The 20,986-nt window shown below is 31.7% G+C and overlaps 5 protein-coding genes across 5 annotated transcripts; 1 reads left to right on the forward strand and 4 right to left on the reverse strand.

Annotated features, from left to right (window-relative positions):
• Positions 1 to 2,958: 2,958 nt before the first annotated feature.
• LOC145745635 (sonic hedgehog protein-like) lies at positions 2,959 to 8,513 on the reverse strand. Its single transcript, XM_082563766.1, has 4 exons — positions 8,013 to 8,513; positions 4,806 to 4,935; positions 4,578 to 4,712; positions 2,959 to 3,800 (listed from the first exon to the last, which is right to left on the reverse strand). The coding sequence occupies exons 1-4, from the start codon at positions 8,304 to 8,306 to the stop codon at positions 3,127 to 3,129; spliced, it is 1,233 nt and encodes a 410-aa protein (XP_082419892.1). The 5' UTR covers positions 8,307 to 8,513; the 3' UTR covers positions 2,959 to 3,126.
• Positions 8,514 to 8,975: 462 nt separating this feature from the next.
• LOC145744624 (small ribosomal subunit protein eS17-like) lies at positions 8,976 to 10,866 on the forward strand. The gene is made up of 5 exons (XM_082562521.1): positions 8,976 to 9,031; positions 9,163 to 9,314; positions 10,193 to 10,364; positions 10,621 to 10,710; positions 10,782 to 10,866. Exons 1-4 carry the CDS (start codon positions 9,029 to 9,031, stop codon positions 10,708 to 10,710), a joined length of 417 nt encoding a protein of 138 aa, XP_082418647.1. The 5' UTR covers positions 8,976 to 9,028; the 3' UTR covers positions 10,782 to 10,866.
• Positions 10,867 to 11,049: 183 nt separating this feature from the next.
• Positions 11,050 to 15,388, reverse strand: LOC145745218 (uncharacterized). The gene is made up of 6 exons (XM_082563224.1): positions 15,165 to 15,388; positions 14,829 to 14,994; positions 13,667 to 14,665; positions 12,669 to 13,147; positions 12,454 to 12,616; positions 11,050 to 12,360 (listed from the first exon to the last, which is right to left on the reverse strand). Exons 1-6 carry the CDS (start codon positions 15,386 to 15,388, stop codon positions 11,365 to 11,367), a joined length of 3,027 nt encoding a protein of 1,008 aa, XP_082419350.1. The 3' UTR covers positions 11,050 to 11,364.
• A 1,033-nt stretch (positions 15,389 to 16,421) lies between these two features.
• Positions 16,422 to 18,325, reverse strand: LOC145746067 (uncharacterized). The gene is made up of 4 exons (XM_082564251.1): positions 18,091 to 18,325; positions 17,569 to 17,702; positions 17,283 to 17,480; positions 16,422 to 16,866 (listed from the first exon to the last, which is right to left on the reverse strand). The coding sequence occupies exons 1-4, from the start codon at positions 18,216 to 18,218 to the stop codon at positions 16,634 to 16,636; spliced, it is 693 nt and encodes a 230-aa protein (XP_082420377.1). The 5' UTR covers positions 18,219 to 18,325; the 3' UTR covers positions 16,422 to 16,633.
• Positions 18,326 to 19,202: 877 nt separating this feature from the next.
• LOC145745219 (uncharacterized) lies at positions 19,203 to 20,223 on the reverse strand. Its single transcript, XM_082563225.1, has 4 exons — positions 20,092 to 20,223; positions 19,807 to 19,940; positions 19,484 to 19,681; positions 19,203 to 19,420 (listed from the first exon to the last, which is right to left on the reverse strand). Exons 1-4 carry the CDS (start codon positions 20,217 to 20,219, stop codon positions 19,203 to 19,205), a joined length of 678 nt encoding a protein of 225 aa, XP_082419351.1. The 5' UTR covers positions 20,220 to 20,223.
• Between the last annotated feature and the right edge of the window lie 763 nt (positions 20,224 to 20,986).

A 20,986-nucleotide genomic window follows, 5' to 3' on the forward strand; every position in this document is an offset into this window, starting at 1 on the left:
ACGCAATAGTAAAAAGACTGTTTTTTTTTTTGTATATATCTTTATCCTCGATGTGGGAAAGTCGAATGCGCGACTTAAACATAGAGTAACATAAGTTACTTCGACCCAGTCTCGAGTTGCCTGTGGCAGTTTGGGATATTATAGAGACTATAATTGCCCGGTAATTATGCTGCTGATTAAGTGCTGGCTCAGCAGGAGTTCATACCGTTTATAGCGCCTTACTCAAGAGCACTACAGCATGAGATCAGTGGGTATTGACCCACGACCTCATGTGTGGTGTAGCAAGAGTTCTTACCACTACACCACTCTGCCGGTCCATTTTTAAAATTTATAAATGTTTTTTTACCTGTTAGTTAGTGTGAACAAAAAATTATAAATTGTATTTAAACCTTTATGCAAGTTGCTTTTAAATGTTATACGCAAATAACAAAATTAATAAGGTTTTTGACAAATTAATAAGGTTCTTAGGATGGTTTAAAGCTTCGATTACGTTGTTATATAGGCATTTAAATGGTGGGTTACTCTTACTGTCTTGGCATTCATGTTAAATTAATAGTATTCCGTTAGTTCTTGAATGAATATGGCAATATTTATTGAATTTTAGCTGTGTTTATTATGTTCAAATGCGCTAGCTTGAGTTTCTATTTTAGACAATTGCATCATTCAAAAGATAATAGTGCAAGCAAAGAAAATATGTCTATTATATCATTTTTTATTATTATTTGTTTAAGCAAATTTAGCCATTTAAGAGTGATTAATTAACTTCTATATTTTTTAAAAATTTTACGTCGTTTAGAGACCTTGAGTAATTGCTCGTTTGACCAATAATGCGTAAAAATAATCCATACCTATTGATTTTACAGCATGTTGTACAATAGCTAGCTGCAGAATCATAAATGTTAGAGTAGCATTAACGTCTAAATGCCAACATTAAGGCAAAAATATTAAAGGCAAAGTTCTCATCCCTTTTAAATTCTAGTAAGCCTATGCCAATGTAAGTTAGAAAAGTGTTTTTTGAAAATTACAATGATTGCAAGAAATATTGTTGAAAAACATGGATCCGATGCATCGAAATGTAAAACTCACGTAATGTTTTCAAACCAACACGTACTTGAAACTAATACAGCCGTATATCAAAGTAATAGAAGAACAGTTTTACTTCAGGTAAAAATAAACATTTTAAGCGAAAAAAAAATAAAAAACAAAAGCCAAACGTAACCATAAAATAAAAAAACAAGCAATTAAGTTTGAATTACAAACTGGCAATTTTTAAACATAAATTTGTTAACTAAATACTTATATATACTACAAAATATCACAAAGTTTTTTATTAATTAGAAATGACATCTATTTAGATTCAAAATTTTAAGCTGTAAATCGATTAATATTGACATTCAGCTAAGATCAGTTACTCAAGCTAAGGATATAATGATTTAGATCGAATTTTCGCCCGTAAAATGTTTTTAATTTAGTCAGTGTTTTCTTATTAAAAAAAAGCGTTACTTAATATTAAGCCGCTAGATGCTGCAACAGATACAAGTCATGCGTGTTAATAAGTCATAATTTATAATTATTTCGAATATTTTTGTTAATTTTCAAAATTTAAGCCCCTTAATTGGTTTTAAAGTAAAAGAGATTGTATAAGTTTATTAACTTTTATTAACAGTTTAATTTAGATGAATTTACAATGTTTTAGCCCGTGGCAATACCCATGTGGGTTAAAATAAAACATTTGCTAACTGATTATTTTTATTAACGACGTATTGATCCAAAGACTTAAGGCAAACCCAGGTCATTTTAGTACGTTTACTCTGAACGTATAATATATTTATCGTATATATTAATATACATTTAGTATTTTTATAATATTATATACAATTTAGTTTTATAAAATAACTAAAAAAAATTTGTATATTTGAAAAAGGCAACTTTTTATGTTTACAATAGTTAAATTAATTCTTCTAACAAAACTCTTTTTACAGACAAACATATTTGAGGAAAACCCACAACTTCGACCTACAATTTGCAGCCTTATAATTTCCATTATCATCCTAATACTTGGGTTTGGGATGATCTTGTCATACATGCACGAACTCAGTTCTCCCATATTTATTACTGGAGCTGTGCTTTTATGTGGCGCGTGGTTTTCACTGGTCATTACAATCGTGTGTTGCATAAAAAAACATAATTTTCGAAGCTCTAAAACACAGTCTAACGTCCCGTCTATTATACTCACAACAATGCCCCTCTATAAACATATTCTTGAGCCTGATCCCATATTATGGCGTGCTATAGTACATGTCAATTACAAGGCCTGTGAAGATACATGTTTTAGAGACGGCCGACCGATCAGTAAGCCTGGTTCGAGGCTAGTAACGCCCGTGAAACGATGTGAATATATGGTTGTTACTTCAAGCGATGGAAAGCTTACAAGATGATATACGTTGGTTTGAATATTTGTTAATAATTATATTGTTTATGTTGGTATAAAATTGCTGTTAAACTGCTAGCTTAAACAACTAATATGTCATAGGCCTAATATTTCTTTAATCACGCCTACCTTTTATTCGATATACTCCCCTTTTATTGCTATTAATATATATTAATAAAAAACAAAAACTATATTTATAAAGTTTTATCAAGTCGTGTTTGTTAAAATTAAACTGCAAATATTATGATGCGGCATAATAGCTTGCGTAATATGCTACTTTGTACTTTACCATGTCTTAATAATAGATGTCTAATTTTGAATAGCAAATATATTGTACAGTCTTGTGCAATAATATATTGTGTCGTCACACAACCACAATAGGCATCTAACTTTTTGACCTAGTTTATATCAAACCGAGTACACAAAGGTAAAATAATATTTACTTTTTAATAAACAAATCATATATTTTCTGTTTATACAAAAAACAAACATTAAAAAAGTATGTATAACAAAATTGAAGACAAAAATATTCATAAAAATAAATCTACTCGGATACATAATTTATAGTAGACGATTTAAAACTATTGCATGATAAAAAGGTGAAGAAGAAAGGTTGGGTTTGAACCGAAAATAAACAACGTTAAAGATAAAAGCTCTGATGTCTTGACAACTGTGCAAATATCAGCTTATTTTGTTCATAGAATTCGGAACATTGATTGGGGAAGAATATAAAATGCAAAAGAAGCTAAGGCCTTTGCGTACCAGTGAATGCCGGTTGTTAAGGTGTGCGCTCTTGGCATTAAAAAACTAAAATATCTTACAGGCCCAAATACAACGTGGGCCAGCGGTTCATTGTTTAGTACCCCGTAGCAGGACGCTACAACGCCATCGACCTGTAGTGTGCCGTGTGACGTCAGCGGAGCCACGACGCCGCGCCTACGGACCGAGTGCGATGACGTCACGCGAACCGGCAACAAAGTTTCGTTGTGATTTGACAGTGCGTAAACATAGTCTCCGACGCCCACGTCGCTTGCAAATACAGCGCGCGAACGCCAGTGTAAATTGTTTGCCGACTCCGAGGATTTATAAAAGTTTTGCGGGCTTTCGGCAACAAATATTAGGTGGTTTGGCGTTAAGGTTATCGTTCTGTGATTTATTGTTGAAATTTCGATAAAAGTTTCGTAAACGTCGATGCTTCTGTCCATCAACATTATGACCTCACTGTACGTCGGGCGGCCCGTCTGTCTGTCGACGGACAATACCTGCTGTCCGACTGTTAAGTCTTCCATTTGAACCTGTCCGACTCCTTCGACGGTCACCAAGGCGTCGTTAGGAAAACACCCTCCGTAGGTTGTGGCTGGGGAGTTTTCTGCGAAATAAATACAAATTATTAAAAATGCGGCCCTTGAAACGATGATTTCATTTTGTGAATTGTTTTGTAAAAATCACAACTTTTCCATACGTGTTTTCGGAGTCATACCCTAAGCACCCAATTTATAAAGTTTGTACGTATGACATTACTTCTTACAAAATGATCAAAGCTCTAAAATTTTGAAAGTTTTTTTGTAGTGGATTGTGAAGTTTTTTCAGCTCTTTGTAATTGAATTTTAATCCTATTAAAAAAGGTGCCCGGCTGAAAATGTTCGTCTCAGTACCCCTAATCCCATATTTGTTGTACATGTAAAGTGTTTTGTTGCGACGGTAAATATGCAACGTGTTGTACCGCTACTCAAAAAAAAATAAAACCTAAAAGAGTTTTTATTCATCAAAAAGGAGAAATAAAAACAAAAATGGGAAAGCTAAATCCGAAGTGATTTTTTGTAGAGGATCTCCTAACCGAAAAATATCTCACGCGTCGGTTTTTGAATTTTATGTCGTTTAGGCTATGACTGGATTTAATAAAAATCACGCAGATACTAATTCCACAGACAAACAACTTGTTTAGCGAAATTTGTAGCCGCTGAAATATTCGAATCAAACAACTGTTTTTATAGTGCTTATAAGTCGCCATTTTAAATTTGATAAAACGACATAAATGTTAGAAGTTATAAAGTAAAGCATTGGGAGCTGTTATAATTAGTAACCTTGTATTCTACAGCTACTGTTTTAAATTGCATGTAATTGTACATAACTGAGGATAACCTACCTGAACGAACGCTAGCATGGATATGAGTTGGTGAATCATAGAATACCCAGTCGAAACCGGCCTCGACTGCCAATCTTGCTAACCTTCCTAACTTCTTATGGTCAAGATCACTAGTCGTAAAATCAACTGCTCGACCTTAAAAAATACAATATACTCTTTGTTAATTTAAATACCTATTTAAAAATGCTGCCTTAATGACGTTGTGTGAGCTTAAATTTAAATTTTTACCTTCATAATGTAGATTTCCTTCTGAAAAAATTGAATTTAAGGCCTCCCAACCTTTTGTTACCCGTAATCGAACGTCCGGCCACGTGTGTATAACATAAAGAGCCAGTGTATCTAGTTTATCTTTACATCTCTAAAAACAAAGGTTTACAATTTAAAATAGAAAATAACTTCCACAAAGTGATGCAAAAGAGCTTGTTTATATTTAGGTAACCTATACTGATTTTTTTTCATTTGATTTCGAGTTTTTTGTAGTTTTAAGTTGGGCATAAAATAAAAAAGGTAAGAAATATAAAAAAAATGTGTTTGTTTAATAATTTTAATTATACAAAAAGCGATTAACAAAATTTATTTAACAGAAGTTTAAAAAAATTTTAGATAATAAAAGAAAAATACAAAAACAAAATATTTTAAAATCGCATGTAATTTTCGGGAATTAAAAATAATAAATCAACCGTTATTTTTTTTTGTTTCGGTAAAAGCAAAGCGACGTCAGGACTATAAAACCAACCCAAAAACATTTATTTACGGCGCAAATATTGAATGACGGAATTCGAGCAATAACAAATATTGCAAAAACATTCTCCACTTCTAAGGAAATCAGGTATGCTGATTTTGTTTAAATTTCATGGAAATCACTTTTTATTTATATTTATTTTTAGGATAGGCGTTAATGGGTTATTATGTAGCAAGTCTATAACACATTAAGAAAGTGACAATCAAAATTTTAAAAGCCTGTCACGCGTGAGTGCCCGTCAAATAATAACAAACAAACGAAAAAAAACATTAAAATGGCGGTTTCGCTCAAAATCACAGTTAATACTTAAATAGGTATTTCATTAACGAAAACACATAATTTTAAGTGGAATTTGGTGGTTTATATATTAGTAAATTTTGGGCTATTTTTAAACGTTTAGCAACAAGGTAAACTTATTTTAAATAAACGTTTTTAAAGTCTCACTTTAGCCTGTATAGCCTAACACGTCCGACGGCATTTGGCAGAAATTTTCGAGCACTCTTTGTCACTTTTCAGGCATTGTCCAAAACACTCTCTAAGTACTATGGTTGGATAGAGGCTTTGAAAATCACAATATTGTGATTTCTTTGGTTCAACAAAACCACGCCTAAAGAGAAGTAAAAAGAACCTAAACTTAAAGTCTCAGGTCAAGAGTTTCAGCAATATAACAATTAGCATTTTAAACTGAATCAATTCTGTGTTGTTATTTTTAAAAACAAGCCCGACAAAGGCAACCGAGAAAATGTCGAGCCATGCTGTCCTCAACCTCGCGAGGAATAACAAAGTAAATCTGGCCTTGTTTTCGCTTAGCCTAAAACCAGTTAACGAATATTTTTGGCATATTTTCGGTAAGTGATTTAGAGTGTCTAGCTTTCGGACGTAAAACGACAAATGTATCGCTTTGTTTTGTTTAAACGCGGGCAGGTATTTTTTTCGTTGTGATTTTTGAGACTACACCCAAATCCGGATCGTTCATGTTCAAGCCTATTTTTATTATTTTTCCATTTAAATCCCTTATTACGTCATCGGAAGTGGGCGTTAAGTACCGTTAATGACGCTTATTACGTCACAAATCAAAGAAACCAATTCTCTTCAGATGTTTAAAAAAATCACACAGTCATTTCGAACTCGAAAAGAAAACTTGAAACGTTAAAAGTGTGATTTCAGCTTTCAATAAAAACTTCGCGTCTGTAATATCAATATTTAAACACTCTAGTGATAATTATAACTTGTGCTAAAATGTCGGTACACATTAAGCTCAAGAGTCTGGCGGTTATTTGGCATCCTGTGTGTGCTACTTTGGGCATAGTAAAGCAAGCAAACTTTGTTTGCAAACCTGATAACTGCATCTTAAGAACAAAGGCCCGTAATTGTGATATCATAACTGTCCTAACGCAGCGTTTGCGTCTAATAAAACACTGCTGTGTTTATTGGAGGGCGTGATGTTTTGGATTGTGTAAGAACGCCTTATCTTGATTATAATGACCGTTTTGTGTGGAAAAACAAAGATCAGAACAGTTCAACAGCGGTTGAATAAATACATTTTTTCACTGTTTTTAATCTTTGTCATGTTTTTAATCAAGCCTAAGTTTTACTGTTAACTAATTTACTTGCGTATGCATAATTACTTGAAATCACACAAGACTTAAATGCTTACGCGAAAATTCTTGCTTCGAAGTTTAAGGCAGTTGATAATCCTAATTGTAAGTGAATCACTATATTTGAGGGCAATGTGTGCACAACGACATTGTAAAGTCTGATAAACAAACCACAAATTCGACGACTCGACATAATATACGAGATAGTATTTTGAACTACATTACCACATCAACGATTAAACGTTATGCACACCGGCAACATAAAGGTCCCGTTTTTAACAATGTATATAATCAAATAAATCAAGTCTCATAAAGGTCTATTTTGTGTGCCAATGTTGACATGTTTGGCGAGCAATATACATAATAAGGATTGCCCAATATGGCATTGTAAATTTGTCAAAGCTGGTTTATAATATAGTATCGCTAGACCTAGATTCATTTAAGAAAAGGCTTAGTGGAAACGACCTGCTATATATAGGTGAATGACTTGTTAAATGCCATGTTAAAGATTAACCAACCATCGATGAAATAAAACTAAGTCAAAAAAATCGCTGGAGTGACGCAAGTTTAATCCAAATTAAACACATTTCAGTTGGGACATGTCAATATGCCATTAGGCAGGCCCAAATAAAAGCCTATTAGTGGATTAAAACCGCATATATTGCACGTTAGGTATATAGAAGCTAAGTGGTAATGCGTGCTAGACCAGGGCGGGGATAGAGAATCGTTAAAGTTTTAATGAGGGCCGACCCCACGGTTTGTTAGCTAATATTGTCAATTTTGGAGTGGCTACACTTTAAATCAACACGCGCCATGTTCAAAGGAAAATTGATTGCACACAGCCCTTTGAATGTTAAAGAAATACAGAATTACCTTGCGCAACTCGAATTTTCCCTCTCAAAAACTGACTTTTAGGTGAATTTTGAGTGTACACTGTATTTACCTGTTACCTGTGTAACCACTACACATGTAACACCGTTTTGGTGACAGTTGTAACAGTTTTAACTTACCTTGTCACATAATGCTATACGTAGTTGCAAAACTTCCAACGTTTATTTTACTTTTACGAATTAAATATATTTTTAAAAAACTCACCGGAGTCATTAGGCGATCATTTCCATTTTCTTCTCTGTCAATAAAAATGATCTTGTCACTGTAATTTGGAACAAGGGTGTCAAATCTTGGGCTATCCCTTGTTATTCGTCCCGTTGCGGGGCCGCTGGCTCCGATCATGTTTTCCGAGACGTTCGGTACATGCTGTTTCCTGAGAAACGGTACCTGTTTTTTTGGGAGCGGTCGGTGCCCATACCCAGTACCGGGGCCACAGGCTTCAGAAATCTCGTACCAAAGCAAGAAAAGAACTACAACTTGTACTTTACGAGCTTTCATTGACTATCGCTTAAACTACCATGACTTAAAAACTGGTGTAACAGGTAAGCAGATTTTTTGTCCGACGTATTTAAAATGATTCTTTATGTAAATTCTGAAGAAAAATCAGTCTTTTCCAATTAAATATCAAGCTTGAGCCTTTCCCGACTAAGTAGATTGAATGACAAAGGTTCGTACACGTTCTATAAATCGGCGAGCAAACAAACTAGCAACTATAATATTGGCACACTTCAGTGTTTGGCATTCGTTTAACAAAGTAAAAAAAGTTTTCTGTATCGACTCGAAAACACATCGTCGGCTCACTATCACTATCTTACGGCCCACTATCACTATCTTACGATCTGGCGTAAAACTTTATGGTTTGGCAAATTTAAAAAAAATTGCTGTTTATTAAAGTCCTTTTTTATGTTAAAGTTGTTGCTGCGTTTACATTTTTTACGCAATTAATTTCCAAACATTGCACTTATCTAACCAATTCTTTGATGATCGAAAACATAGAATTATCTGTTATGAGATTATTATAAAATTACTATGTTAAATAATTGTTAAATTATCAAAATGAAACAAATTTAAATTACAAATTTTGTCAACCTATTGCTATTTGTGAGCGCAGAATCTGTCATACATTTTTTTATAAATTAAACGTGCGCCATCTAGTGTAAGAAAAAATACGTATTCATTGTTTTGCTGGGAAAAATCTCTCTTTTTAGTTGCATTTCATCATGGTTAGTTGTTTTTGTATCTGTTTTAATCAATGTTTTTTAATAAAAACCCATAATTTTGAGATTTTTTAATGATTGTAAAATTAAATGGGTATACAAGGAAGAAAAAGAAATAACTTATAGTGTAATTTCAGGGTCGCGTCAGAACGAAAACTGTCAAGAAGGCAGCTCGAGTGATTATTGAGAAGTATTACATGAAACTTACTCTTGATTTTCACACAAACAAACGAGTATGTGAGGAAATCGCAATTATTCCCAGCAAGAAACTCCGCAACCAAATTGCTGGGTAAGTTTTGTTTGATTTTTTTTAAAGTAAGATAACAGTCTGACGGCAGAACGGTAAGAGAGACTTCGGCAAAAACATAGAACGTAAACAATTTTGAAATTTTATTATTTTTCTTTTTATAAAACTTAACACAACTGACTGCAGAAACCGTGTGAACAAATTACTAAAAGTTAATGCAATTTTTACTAAAATTGGAAGTGGATATCTACAGTCACAGATCAATATATTAATTTGAGTTGGTTCAAATTTAACAGAATTTCTGACTGTCATAAATTACTGTAGGTTATTTAGGGTTGCAGTTTGCTTGCAAATATTGCATTCGTAAATCACCTATGTAAACATTTGCATTGTTGCTATATACATGCAGTCAGGCACTTTCAGACTTTTGCAATTAGTTACATTTAGGTCTGAGCATTAGGTCAATTACAAATATATAAAATCCGGCAGAAGATTACAATGGTTATAGAAACTTTTCTAATAATGTACTGTTCAATAGACTAGTTTATGGCTGTTATTTTAGGATTTTTTTGGATTATAACAGCACAATTTTTTGTTTAACCCATACACTCTTATGGTGGGACAAGTTAAACCACTAGATTAAAATATGATTAATAGTCTTTGTTATATTACAACTAGGCTTACTTACTCTTACACACAGTATTAAAATATAGTCATTTTTCATATATACACTATTAATGAAATAGAAACTATTTAAAAAAATTTCAGTTTTTAACTTCATAATTTTTAACATAAATTTGTCTGTGGACAAATCAAAATTTTGTTGTAATTTTAATTGGTTAGACTATAATAACATCAAACTTAAAAATTTTGTTTTAAAAAAATTCTTTAAAAACTGTTTCAAAAATGTTTTTAATCAGATTCGTTACGCATTTAATGAAGAGGATTCGAGTTGGACCAGTAAGAGGAATCTCGATCAAACTCCAGGAGGAAGAGCGAGAGAGAAGGGACAACTATGTTCCAGACATGTCGGCTCTGGATCAGGACATCATCGAAGTTGATCCCACCACAAAGGAGATGCTTAAAGTTCTTGTAAGTTTTCATTTTTTGTAAATCATTTTTATTAAGTTTATGTTAAAAAATGTCAAATTTATTATAACATTTGGCAATAAAAAAGGAAAATGTTACTGTTTTGGTGTTTATTATTGTTTTAAGTAAAAAGCTTATATTATATTTTATATTTTTGCAAGAACAAATTATGTTTGTTAAACACATTTTTTGAATTATATAGATTTTTGCGTAACTGCTTTGTTAGTTTTTTTGTTGAACATTTTGTATTTTTTTAAAGGATTTTGGAAATATTCCTGGTCTTCAATTAATGCAATCTGGTAACAACTTTAATCAAGGCAGAAATACCCAAGGTTACGGCAATCGATAGGTAAGCACTTTTTTAATATATTTGTTAGCAAATGTATGTATATAATTTCTAAATAATAATTTTAAATTTAGATTTTTTCGATTTTGAAGAAGAAAATTTGTGCTTAACATCTTGCAAATAAAATAAAAATGGCAGAGTTATAACCTGCAGCTTACATTAATGTGTTTATTTGATTATTGTAAAGTTTTCAGTCCTTATTACGTACTATATATTATACTGTTTACATGAAAGGAATGCAACTGGAATTGATAAGGGTTAAGTTTTAATCAATTTAATTAAGTATATTTTATAGGCACTCTTTTGTATGTAATTTTAAACACTATACCCAATCAATGGAAATTGATTTTTATTGACAGAAGATAAGGATTAAAAAAATTTAACAGTAATCTACAGCTATTATGACATGGTTGTGTACAAAAAGCAAAGTTTATATAAAGTTTTAGAGTTTTAAAATTGTGCTTGTTTTTCTTATTTCGAGGATAAATAATCAAAAAAATATTTTAACTTTGTAATTTAAATGCTGAACGAAGTTGCAGGAAGGCGTAATAAGGGGACCTAAGTCATAAAAAATAAATACTGCCTTCGTTTTATGTGGTTATAATTAAACAAATGCATTTTAAGAAATGAGCACACCTTTCACCAGTTGCGATAAAATCACTTGGCATTCAATAGTCTTTTCCTTATTTCCTCGTAAGTTAAGTACAGAATGGGAATTTGCTGTTTTTTGATTGTCCTGCCTGACTTTAGCGTTGAAGTGTAAAAAGGTAAGATGTTACTGCTCCACGTAGATTGATCTGAATAAAAAAACACCTCGCTGTTTTTCATAACCTCCATTTCAACCATAGACACTATATCGCCAATGTTGTGCCAATTCCCATCCCAACATTTGGCATACGTTTCTTTTAAATACATTTCCAAGTTGATTAAAGGCTGACGAAAGTTGGGTTTTTTGGTCCAAAGACGAAATATCTCTTTTTTAAAGGAAAACAGAACGGGTGGCGTTGCTATATACAAATACAATAACTTATCACTGGTCGCTATCTTACGGTTTGTCAAAGTTTTTGCTAGTCCGTTAAAAACATCGTTCGCTGTCGCCCTTTTCATAACGGTGCAGGTCATTTTAGAAAGTCCATTCTCTTCTTTACACTTTGAACTCCAATCATAGGGATCGTATCTCCAATGAACTGCTACATATGATGACCCTTTGAATGATTGTTCTATATAGCCCTTTGCAGCTTCGATAATGCATAGGGGATGCCTTACCGAATCTACGATAGCGGAATACAACACATCATTTTTAACTTTTTTATAATTCATATTTTTAACTAATGGTAAAGCTATACCACCATTAGGTTTAATATTAATAGATCCAAACGGGGCTATATAAGCTGCACAGGGAAGGGAGGAGTTATAAATTTGTCGCAAAGTTTTAGAGTTAGGTTCTAATTTGTAAAGGTCGGCCAGTTTTTGCCTTTGATTCGGATAAGATGGTATAGTAGCATCAATAGGTCGTCCTTTAAATCGACTAGGAAACAACCTTAATTTGCTTGAACCTTCGACGTTTTTCCATACCTGTTTTCCACCTTTTAAAAGTTTCATGTTCGTATCAACTTCTATATTTTTTATCATAAACGGTGTAGGTATTCTAGCCTACAATAAAAGTACATTGAGATGTTCATAAAATAGTAATTTCTCTCTCTATCTACTTAAATGTTTTATTCATTTAAAAGTGTATTAATTTACTTGAAATGCAACATCAAAATTTCCATGGCATTTGTTTTGAAATTGTTCTATAGTTATCGTAGAAACAAAGCTTCTCAAATAGTCAACGTCGATTTTTGTCGAGGCATTCTGAGGGGCTCCCCCTAAAGTAAAATGAGCTCGAAATTTCGGAATCACTAATGTCCTGAAAAAAATGGTAATATAGTTTTGAATTTCACACATTTTTAGTGTCCTACCTGTTTAATTTAATAGCGAGGTAGATCGACTTTTTTAGACCGATTATTTGGTTATTTGGACCCCAAATTAAACCCGGATATAAAAACTTGTTTGGATCGAGAACTATTTTTGGTGATGATGCCATGGGATGATCTTCTAAATTTATCTTCCACAAATTACATTTGTCTGTTAAGGACGTAATAGGGAGTGGCGTTGGTTTTGATGTGTTTGTAGTCTGTAGCGGTAATGTAACATGTAAAAATGTGGTTTTGTTAAACCCAAAATTAAAAGTTAAATTACTGCCTTCCTCTGTTTCGGCTGTTTTACTACCACGTGCTTCTTGGAAGTTAATGACGTCATATTTAAAGTCGAAGCTAAAAATCCACAGAATAAAATAAGCAAAACTTGCAACTAGCACTAATTTTATCAAACTAGTATGCAGATTTTTGCGACGCATTGCAATTCTAGTATTTAAAATTATTACAAAAATAATACCAAAGTTTTGTTAGCTATAGCTATTCTACAATTTTTTTTAGCTTACTTATAAAGTGCTTTAATAGGCATTGTATAACAATATAATCTTATTTGGTTTTCCATATGCTTAAGATTCTATTTATTAAACTATTTGAATGGGAAGCGTTGTATAGAAATTCGAAAACAATTGTTTTAAGTATTACGCATTCTTACGTAATGCATATAAAAAATTCACAATAAAACTAAATTTTACATAAACTGTGACGTTGAAATATTTAGAAAAAAATAAAAATTGCAAAATAATATGTTCCTAAATATAGTGTTTGCATAATCGTTTAATGTTAATTTACAAAACTTTTATATTTTCTTAAACCATAAAAGGTTTTTACAGTAAGATTAAAACCTAACAATTCAGTAATTAACACTTATTGCAATACATAATAAAAAAGCAGTGAACCATTTATAAAAGTAAACACAATTTTTTTTAAATTATCTGCATATAAATTAATTTTAATACTTAAGATTCAAAATCGTAGCCCTATTTTAGAGATTGAGTTTCAGAATTATTATGGTTAGCCAGTCTTTTTTCAACAGCTGTTCGAACTGTATTTAAAATAGAAACAGAATATTTTTGCTGGTATAAACCGTTTTCATCGGTTTTTGTTCTTTTTGGCAAAATGTTACTCGACCACGTGGATCCAGGTGAATGAAAAAAAATTTCGCTTTTTTTCATAATTTCCATTTCGACGAGAGAAAAAATTTCGTCAAAATTTTCCCAGTTTTTATCCCAGCAGTTTTTATAATTTTTAGTCAAAACATTTGTTAAGTCTAAATTTGTTTGCAGTAAGTTAGTTTTGTTTAAAAATAACAAAATATTTTCTTTGTATGTCTTTAAAGAGGAAGGAACGGCAATGTAAAGGTAAAGAGTGTTGTTAAAATATATATTTTTGCTAATTAGTGTGTTTATTATGCCGTTTAAAAAATCTTCTGGAGTCATTGTTGTAATAAGACCGCACGTCGACTTTTTCCAGTCTTCGTTTTTGCCCTTGCACCTTTGACCCCAATCCGAAGGGTCGTATCGCCAATGTACTGCAACATACTGCTTTCCTCTAAAAGCTTGCTTAAGAAAATCCTTTGCTGCTTCAACGATGCACACCGGGTGTTTAATCGAATCAACAACGGCCGAATACAGAACGTCGTTGGTTAGATAAGTGATATTAGTAACATTTGGTAACGGAGACGCAACCCTGTTATGCATTCCTAATCTAATTGTGTAGAAAGGTGCAATGTAGGCAGCGCAAGGCAAAGATGAGTTGTAAGCCTTGCGTAAATCGTTTGCATTGCCAGATAACCAGGGGCTGTATGTTGGTGTGTACTTTGCGTTGGGGAAAGTTGGTATGGTAAGTAGACCTTTGTATTTAGCAAAAAGTCTTAGTTTAAATGCTCCTTCAATGTCGGTCCAGTTCTGTTTACCCCCTTGAAATACTTTTAGTTTGGTGTCTTCTTCAATTTGGTAAATCGCATTTGGGTTAACTATTTGTGCCTGTACGTTAAAGTAAGGTTAAAGAGACTGTGTTAACATTACTGAAAAGTGCTTGTTTAGATATACAAATAACTTAAAAATACTCTCTTTAAAATAGTGAAGCGTTATGGCAAATTTATATAAGACAGGTTTGATTCAAATTGTCATGTTTTTACATTCTTACCTGAAATGCTACATCAAAGCTTCCATTACATTTATTTTGAAGCTGATCTATTGATATAGTAGAAATAAAACTTCTTAAATAATCGACATCAATTCTGGTACCGGCTTTTTGTACTTTATTTCCTTTTGATGTAAAATGAGCACGAAATTTAGGAATAACCAAGGTTCTAAAAAACAGTACTTTTCTTTATTTTCAATTTATGCATGGATCTTCCAAATTAATGCATGGATCTTCCTTTTCAATTTATGCATGGATGATTTTGTTTTAGATTAAATCAATATTTATTTTTTTATAAGGTAATATATATTAAAACAACAGTATAAAAATGTTACTTACCTATTTAGTTTAATAGCAAGGTAAATAGACTGCAACAGGCCAACTATTTGGTTGTTTGGACCCCAAATTAATCCCGGATATAGAAACTTGTTTGGGTCAAGAATAATTCTTGGCGATAATGTCATTGGGTGATCCTCCAAAACTATTTTCCACAATTTACAATTGTCTGATGATAAAGTCTTTATAATTGAACCATATGTTGTATTTTTAAGCAGAGTAGTCATATTGCTAGCTTCCCAGGTTATTAGATTGTTAATATGATTTTGAAAGTTCAATATGTCAAAATATTTATACATTATAATAAATGACACGGTAAAGCATATGACAAATACAGGAAAGGATTTTGAATCCAATTTATGTAACATTTTGATAAACCTATAAGATAAAACTTGAGTTTTATTCGGTGTTTGTTAATTTAAAATAAGTATTTTGCACTATATTTATAACAGAATATTAACAAAGGGCATTATCAAATTTGTCCTAGCATAATATTACTTTTTTGTTTATTCTTAAAGCAGCTTTTTAATGAAATTAATTGTTTCTTGTTATATAGTAACAATACAGCTTTGCTTTTCAAGTCTTTTATTTTAATTTTAGTAAACTAAGTCCCTTTACCTCAAAAGAAATTTTTTAGGTTAATAAGCTTTTTTTTTAAAAAAACCTAACAACAAGTTAACTACACTCTTTTATTGCTACTTTATAGGGTTCAAGTACAGTTTTTCATGTTGGTTAGTTGGTTTAGCTGATAAACAGCAGGCCTAGACTAACCTTCTTATCTAAAACAAACATATTTTATGGTTATTTGCTTGATGAACAAAAACGTTGCTGAAGTCTTTATCTCGTAATACATATTTTTCAAATACAAACTTCGATTTGCCTAAAGCGGTTTTCAACTATTTTAGTAGCTCAGACTACACAAATTTAACCACTTTTTATATTAACAACAAACAGGCTGGTTAAGTAAGGAAACTGGTTATTGTTTTCAAAAATTCCAAAAATGCAATTAATTACAAAATATGCCATAACCTGTCCTATTAAAATGTAGACACTTTTTATAAACTGTTTTATAAGCCTAATTTGTTATAATGAATAAGCGGTAATAAAACATCCGTTTATTGCATGGGCTTAGGGCTAAAACTTTTTGCCTTAGCCACCAGTCCTACGCCTACACTAAACTTTAATAATTATATAAAAATGAATTGACACGGAAATATAATCAATCTATTAAAAAAGATATAGTATTTCTATTGACAGCACTGGTTTAAATTGCTATGCCATTAGTAAAAATTTTGGAAAAAAAATTACATTAGGCTACAACTTACCATAAAAATACGTTACAATGTAAAAAATATTAAATGGGAAGAAAATAAATAAAAAAATATGAAATTTAATTAAATCCCTTTTTATAACAGTTTTTCTATTTCTGGTGAACCTTGTTCCTCGAAAACTAAGTTTTGATTTCACTTTGTTCAAACTACTTCTTTTCCATCTCTCTCGCTTAAATCGATCAACGTATTTCTTCGTTTTTTCTCCTCGTGCTTGCACTCCTTATGCCTGGAATGCTGCCACGATATTATTCCTTGTACGTAGCTCAATATGCCGGCAACGAGTAAGATATAAAAGCTAAATCCCAAATGCAATAGCTGAAAATTTTCGGCAGCAGTAAAGTAAAATAGAACAAGCACAACAAAGGTACTCATGCCTAAAAAATTGGTTTTAACGTTAATTAGATGTTATTTAAATTTAAAAATTAAAGATCACCGGCAGCGTGGTGTAGTGGTCAGAACACTTGGCTTTACTACATAAGGTCCTTGGTTCAATCTTCACTACTCCGATGCTGTAGCGCCCTAAGTAAGGCGATATAAAGGGTAAAAACTCCTGCTAAGCCAATGCTTAATCAGCAGCTTAATTAGTTGGAAAATAATTTATAATACCCCAAACTGTTAAAGGCAACTCAAAACTGGGTCAGGGTAACTGATGTAACTTTACGTTTAAGTCGTGAAGTCGACCTTTCCACATCAAAAATAAATGAATATATTTAAAAAATTTAAATTATTTTAAAATAGTAGATTTTACTATGTAAATTAAGATAAAATAAAAAAGTTTGATTTTACTAGCCCGTGGAAAAGTTTTTGTTAGCGTGTGTTTTTTCAGATTCTCCTTTATTCTTTATTTTAATCGTCTTATACTTTTTGTTGTATCTTTTGAAGCAAAGATGGTGTCGCCAATTTGGGTAGATAATAGGAATACTGTTTACAATGCTTCCAAATGAATGTATTATAGATAAAATTAGAAAACCGAGCATAGGTTTAAAACCTGTATCATATAATACCATCATTTTTTATAACAAAGTACGTTTTAATTTTCATTAAAAAAAATATCGGTAAGCTGCAAAATTACATACCTTCTCTGTTTTCATTTTGTACAACTCCATTTACAACAGTTTGAAATATTCCAATCTCAGCATGAATGTGTGTTCCCAAGCTCATGTTGAATTTCAGTGTGTTTATTGAGTTAGCGAATTTTTCCACTGTTTCACTGTGAATTTTTTAAACTTTTATTCTATCCCGTTTTATTTAATACAATTAAACCGGCAGCGTGGTGTGGTGGTCAGAACACTTCTTTCACTACATAAGATCCTTGGTTCGATCCCCGGTGATCTCATGCTGTAGCGCCCTGGAGTAAAGCGCTGTAAACGGTATGAACTTCTGCTTAGCCAGCATCTAGTTAGCAGCTCAATACTCAGGCAGTTATATTTTATAATATCCCAAACTGCCACAGGCAACTCGAAACTGGGTCGGGGTAACTTTTGTTACTCTATGTTTAGGTCGCTCATTGGACCTTTCAACATCGAGGATAAAAATATATACAAAAAAACACTTGTTTTTAGTTTTGTAAATGATGCCATTAGTTTAAATGAACTTACACTGTAAATTCTCCGACTATAAAGTGCGGTGTACCAAGAGCAGCACAACTTAATACAAATTGAGCCATGCCTCCAAAAAAGTACAAGCAGGCAAAGTAATTTATATCCGCACTTTTGTGCCAAGTCATTTTTTATCAAGTTTGTTTTAGATCTGCGACGCAACTGTTAGCTGTATTTAACTATAAATTTTGGAAGCTCTTTTAGCGTCGTTATCCAAGTTTATAAATGCGAAAAAGGCGGAATTTTTATAACCTTACCCTGATCTTTCCTGTGAATTCCTTCTCGCATTTACTTTAGTACTACTCATTTAATCCGGCGGACGACGCTAATAGAGCTCTAAATTTTGTTAACATATTTTTGGCAAACTGAAAACTGGTTTAAAACAATCTCAAACAATTAACTTTAAATCAGTGTCAGTTTACGGTCCTGGAACGACTCTTTACTTAAATAGGTACAGTACTTTTTAGGGTTACATTTACAGTACTTAAATTATATAACTTATGCACTAAACCCTAACTTTTTAATCACTCTATACATATAATGATTGGTAGTTAAAAAGCAAGTATTTATTTCTATTTTCTACATTAAATGGTAAGGCTGTAAAATACCAAATGTGCTGTAGGTTACTTACTAAATAACTAGCAACTATAAGCATTTCGTTTATATGCCGTTATTTTGTAGTTAAGCGATTGGTTTAATCCACTAAATAAAAATTGTAATGTCATGCTTTGATTAATTATCTACAATATCATAAATTCGGCTAAATGTTTACCTGACTCACAGTGACGCAGTCTATTTTGTTTTAGTATTTTACAAACTATCAGGCTGGGAAGTGCTAACGCAGTTTATTTTTAGATTGATTGTTACACGCACAATGCTGTGCTAGTTGTAAATTAAAACACGTTTATTGTGCAATGTGTCAAATGTAATGTTGAAATTTAAAGATTAATCACCAACGGAAATAAAGTTGTATGTTTTATAGGCTATATATTTTCTACCTTGTTAGACTATATTTTAAACCAGGTATTTCGTAATGCAATTACTTTATTAAATTACTATAACAAAACTAACTAACAACTTTTTAATAATTTTTAACAACAAATTTGAATATTTTAACTTTGAACTTCTTCTACTTTCATCGTGGATTTGTTTTTTTGTTTGTCATACAAGCTTTTATAGTGCTTTGAATGCTCCCACGATATAACGCCTTGAACAAAACTCCATATGCCGACTACCAGCAATATGTAAAAGCTAAACCCAAGGTCCACAAGGCGAAAATTTTCTTGAGCGGTGAAGTAAAACAGGGCAAGTACAACAAATGTATTCAAACCTAAGAAGTAAAGAAACATTTTAAATGTTTAAAAAGTTGGTATAGGATGTTAAATTAACTTACAAGAGGCAAAGTTTTTTTGGGCGTGTGACTTTTCAGATTTTCCTTTATTCTTAAGAGTGACTTTGCTAAAGTTTTTGTTGTATTTTTTACAGCAAAACAGTTGTCGCCAATTTGGGTAAATAAGAGGAATGCTGGTTACAATGCTTTGAAATGCATGCACTATTGACACAATTAGAAACCCAAGCATGGGTTTAAATCCTGAATTAAAAACAAGTACTGATAAGTTGACTGCTGGCTTACTGTTAAATATAGGGTTTCAGATGAAAAAAAACTTAATGTTTTAAATTTTTTTAAATAATAGCTACTAGATTTTAAAGTTTTACCTTCTCTGTTTTCGTTAAACACTACTCCATTTATAACAGTCTGAAATATTCCAATTTCAGCATGAACAAGAGTTCCAAGGCTCTCATTAAATGTCAATGTGTTTATTGAATTAGCAAACCCCTCCACAGTTTCACTGTTAATACATGTTAAACAAAAAAGTAGTTATATATTTAGTTATAAATATAGTTTATTTTGTTAAATATAAATGTTTATTTTTGTTAATACCAAATCAAACAGTTTTTCATTATAAAGTGCGCACTTAATAAGCGGTATTTTTGACTTACAGTGTAAATTCTCCAACAAAAAAATGAGGTGTTCCAAGAGCAGCACAACTGAAAACGAATTGTATCGAACCCCCGACCAAATACAAAAACCCAAAGTAATTAACGGCAGAATTTCTTGAGCAAGCCATGATTTTTTAATGGCTGTATTTTCTTTTTTATTTAGGCTACGTACAATTCTAAAAAAGCTGTAGTCAAACACAAGTTTTATTAAAACACTAATCAGTTTACAAGTTTACGGTAATTAAAAACGGGAAGTATTAAATTATAGTTAGTTTATTAATCGTAAACAAAAAAGTATGTTTTGTATTCGTTAACAAGTGGCCTAGCATAATTTGTCATGTAACCTAGCGTAACTCTAAATTATTTAAAAAAGTGGCTTGTTTACAAATACTAATTAACACTAACAAATTTTTAGGAGTATTTTAGCTTTTTGAAGTACAATATCTTTTTCAAGGCCCCTTTCCCATTATATGTCTTTTTATGATTATGGTAGTTAAAAGTAAATTTTTTTTTTTTAATTAAAATTGATAAAAAGCTAAGTTTAAATAATGATTCAGTTTGTTTATTATATCTGAACATCTTTTTCATGACAAAATAATAAAAATGTTGTTAAAAGTTAAATGCTTAAATCTTTGTTTAGATATATAATAATTATAAAGCTTAAGGTAATGTATAAAAATATTTATATTAAAGAATGGTATAAGTACGTAAAAATTTTGAAAACCTTAAACTATTTAGGATTTTAATGTTTTATACATCCTGATTTTTTTTTTTGTATATATGTTTATCCTCGACATGGGAAAGTCGAATGCGCGACTTAAAGATAGAGTAACATCAGTTACTCCGACCTAGTCCCGAGTTAACTTTGACAATTTAGAAATCTAAGATTTTGAAA

This window comes from Corella eumyota, chromosome 3 (assembly GCF_963082875.1).
Source record: "Corella eumyota chromosome 3, kaCorEumy4.1, whole genome shotgun sequence".
Classification (NCBI taxonomy): domain Eukaryota; kingdom Metazoa; phylum Chordata; class Ascidiacea; order Phlebobranchia; family Corellidae; genus Corella; species Corella eumyota.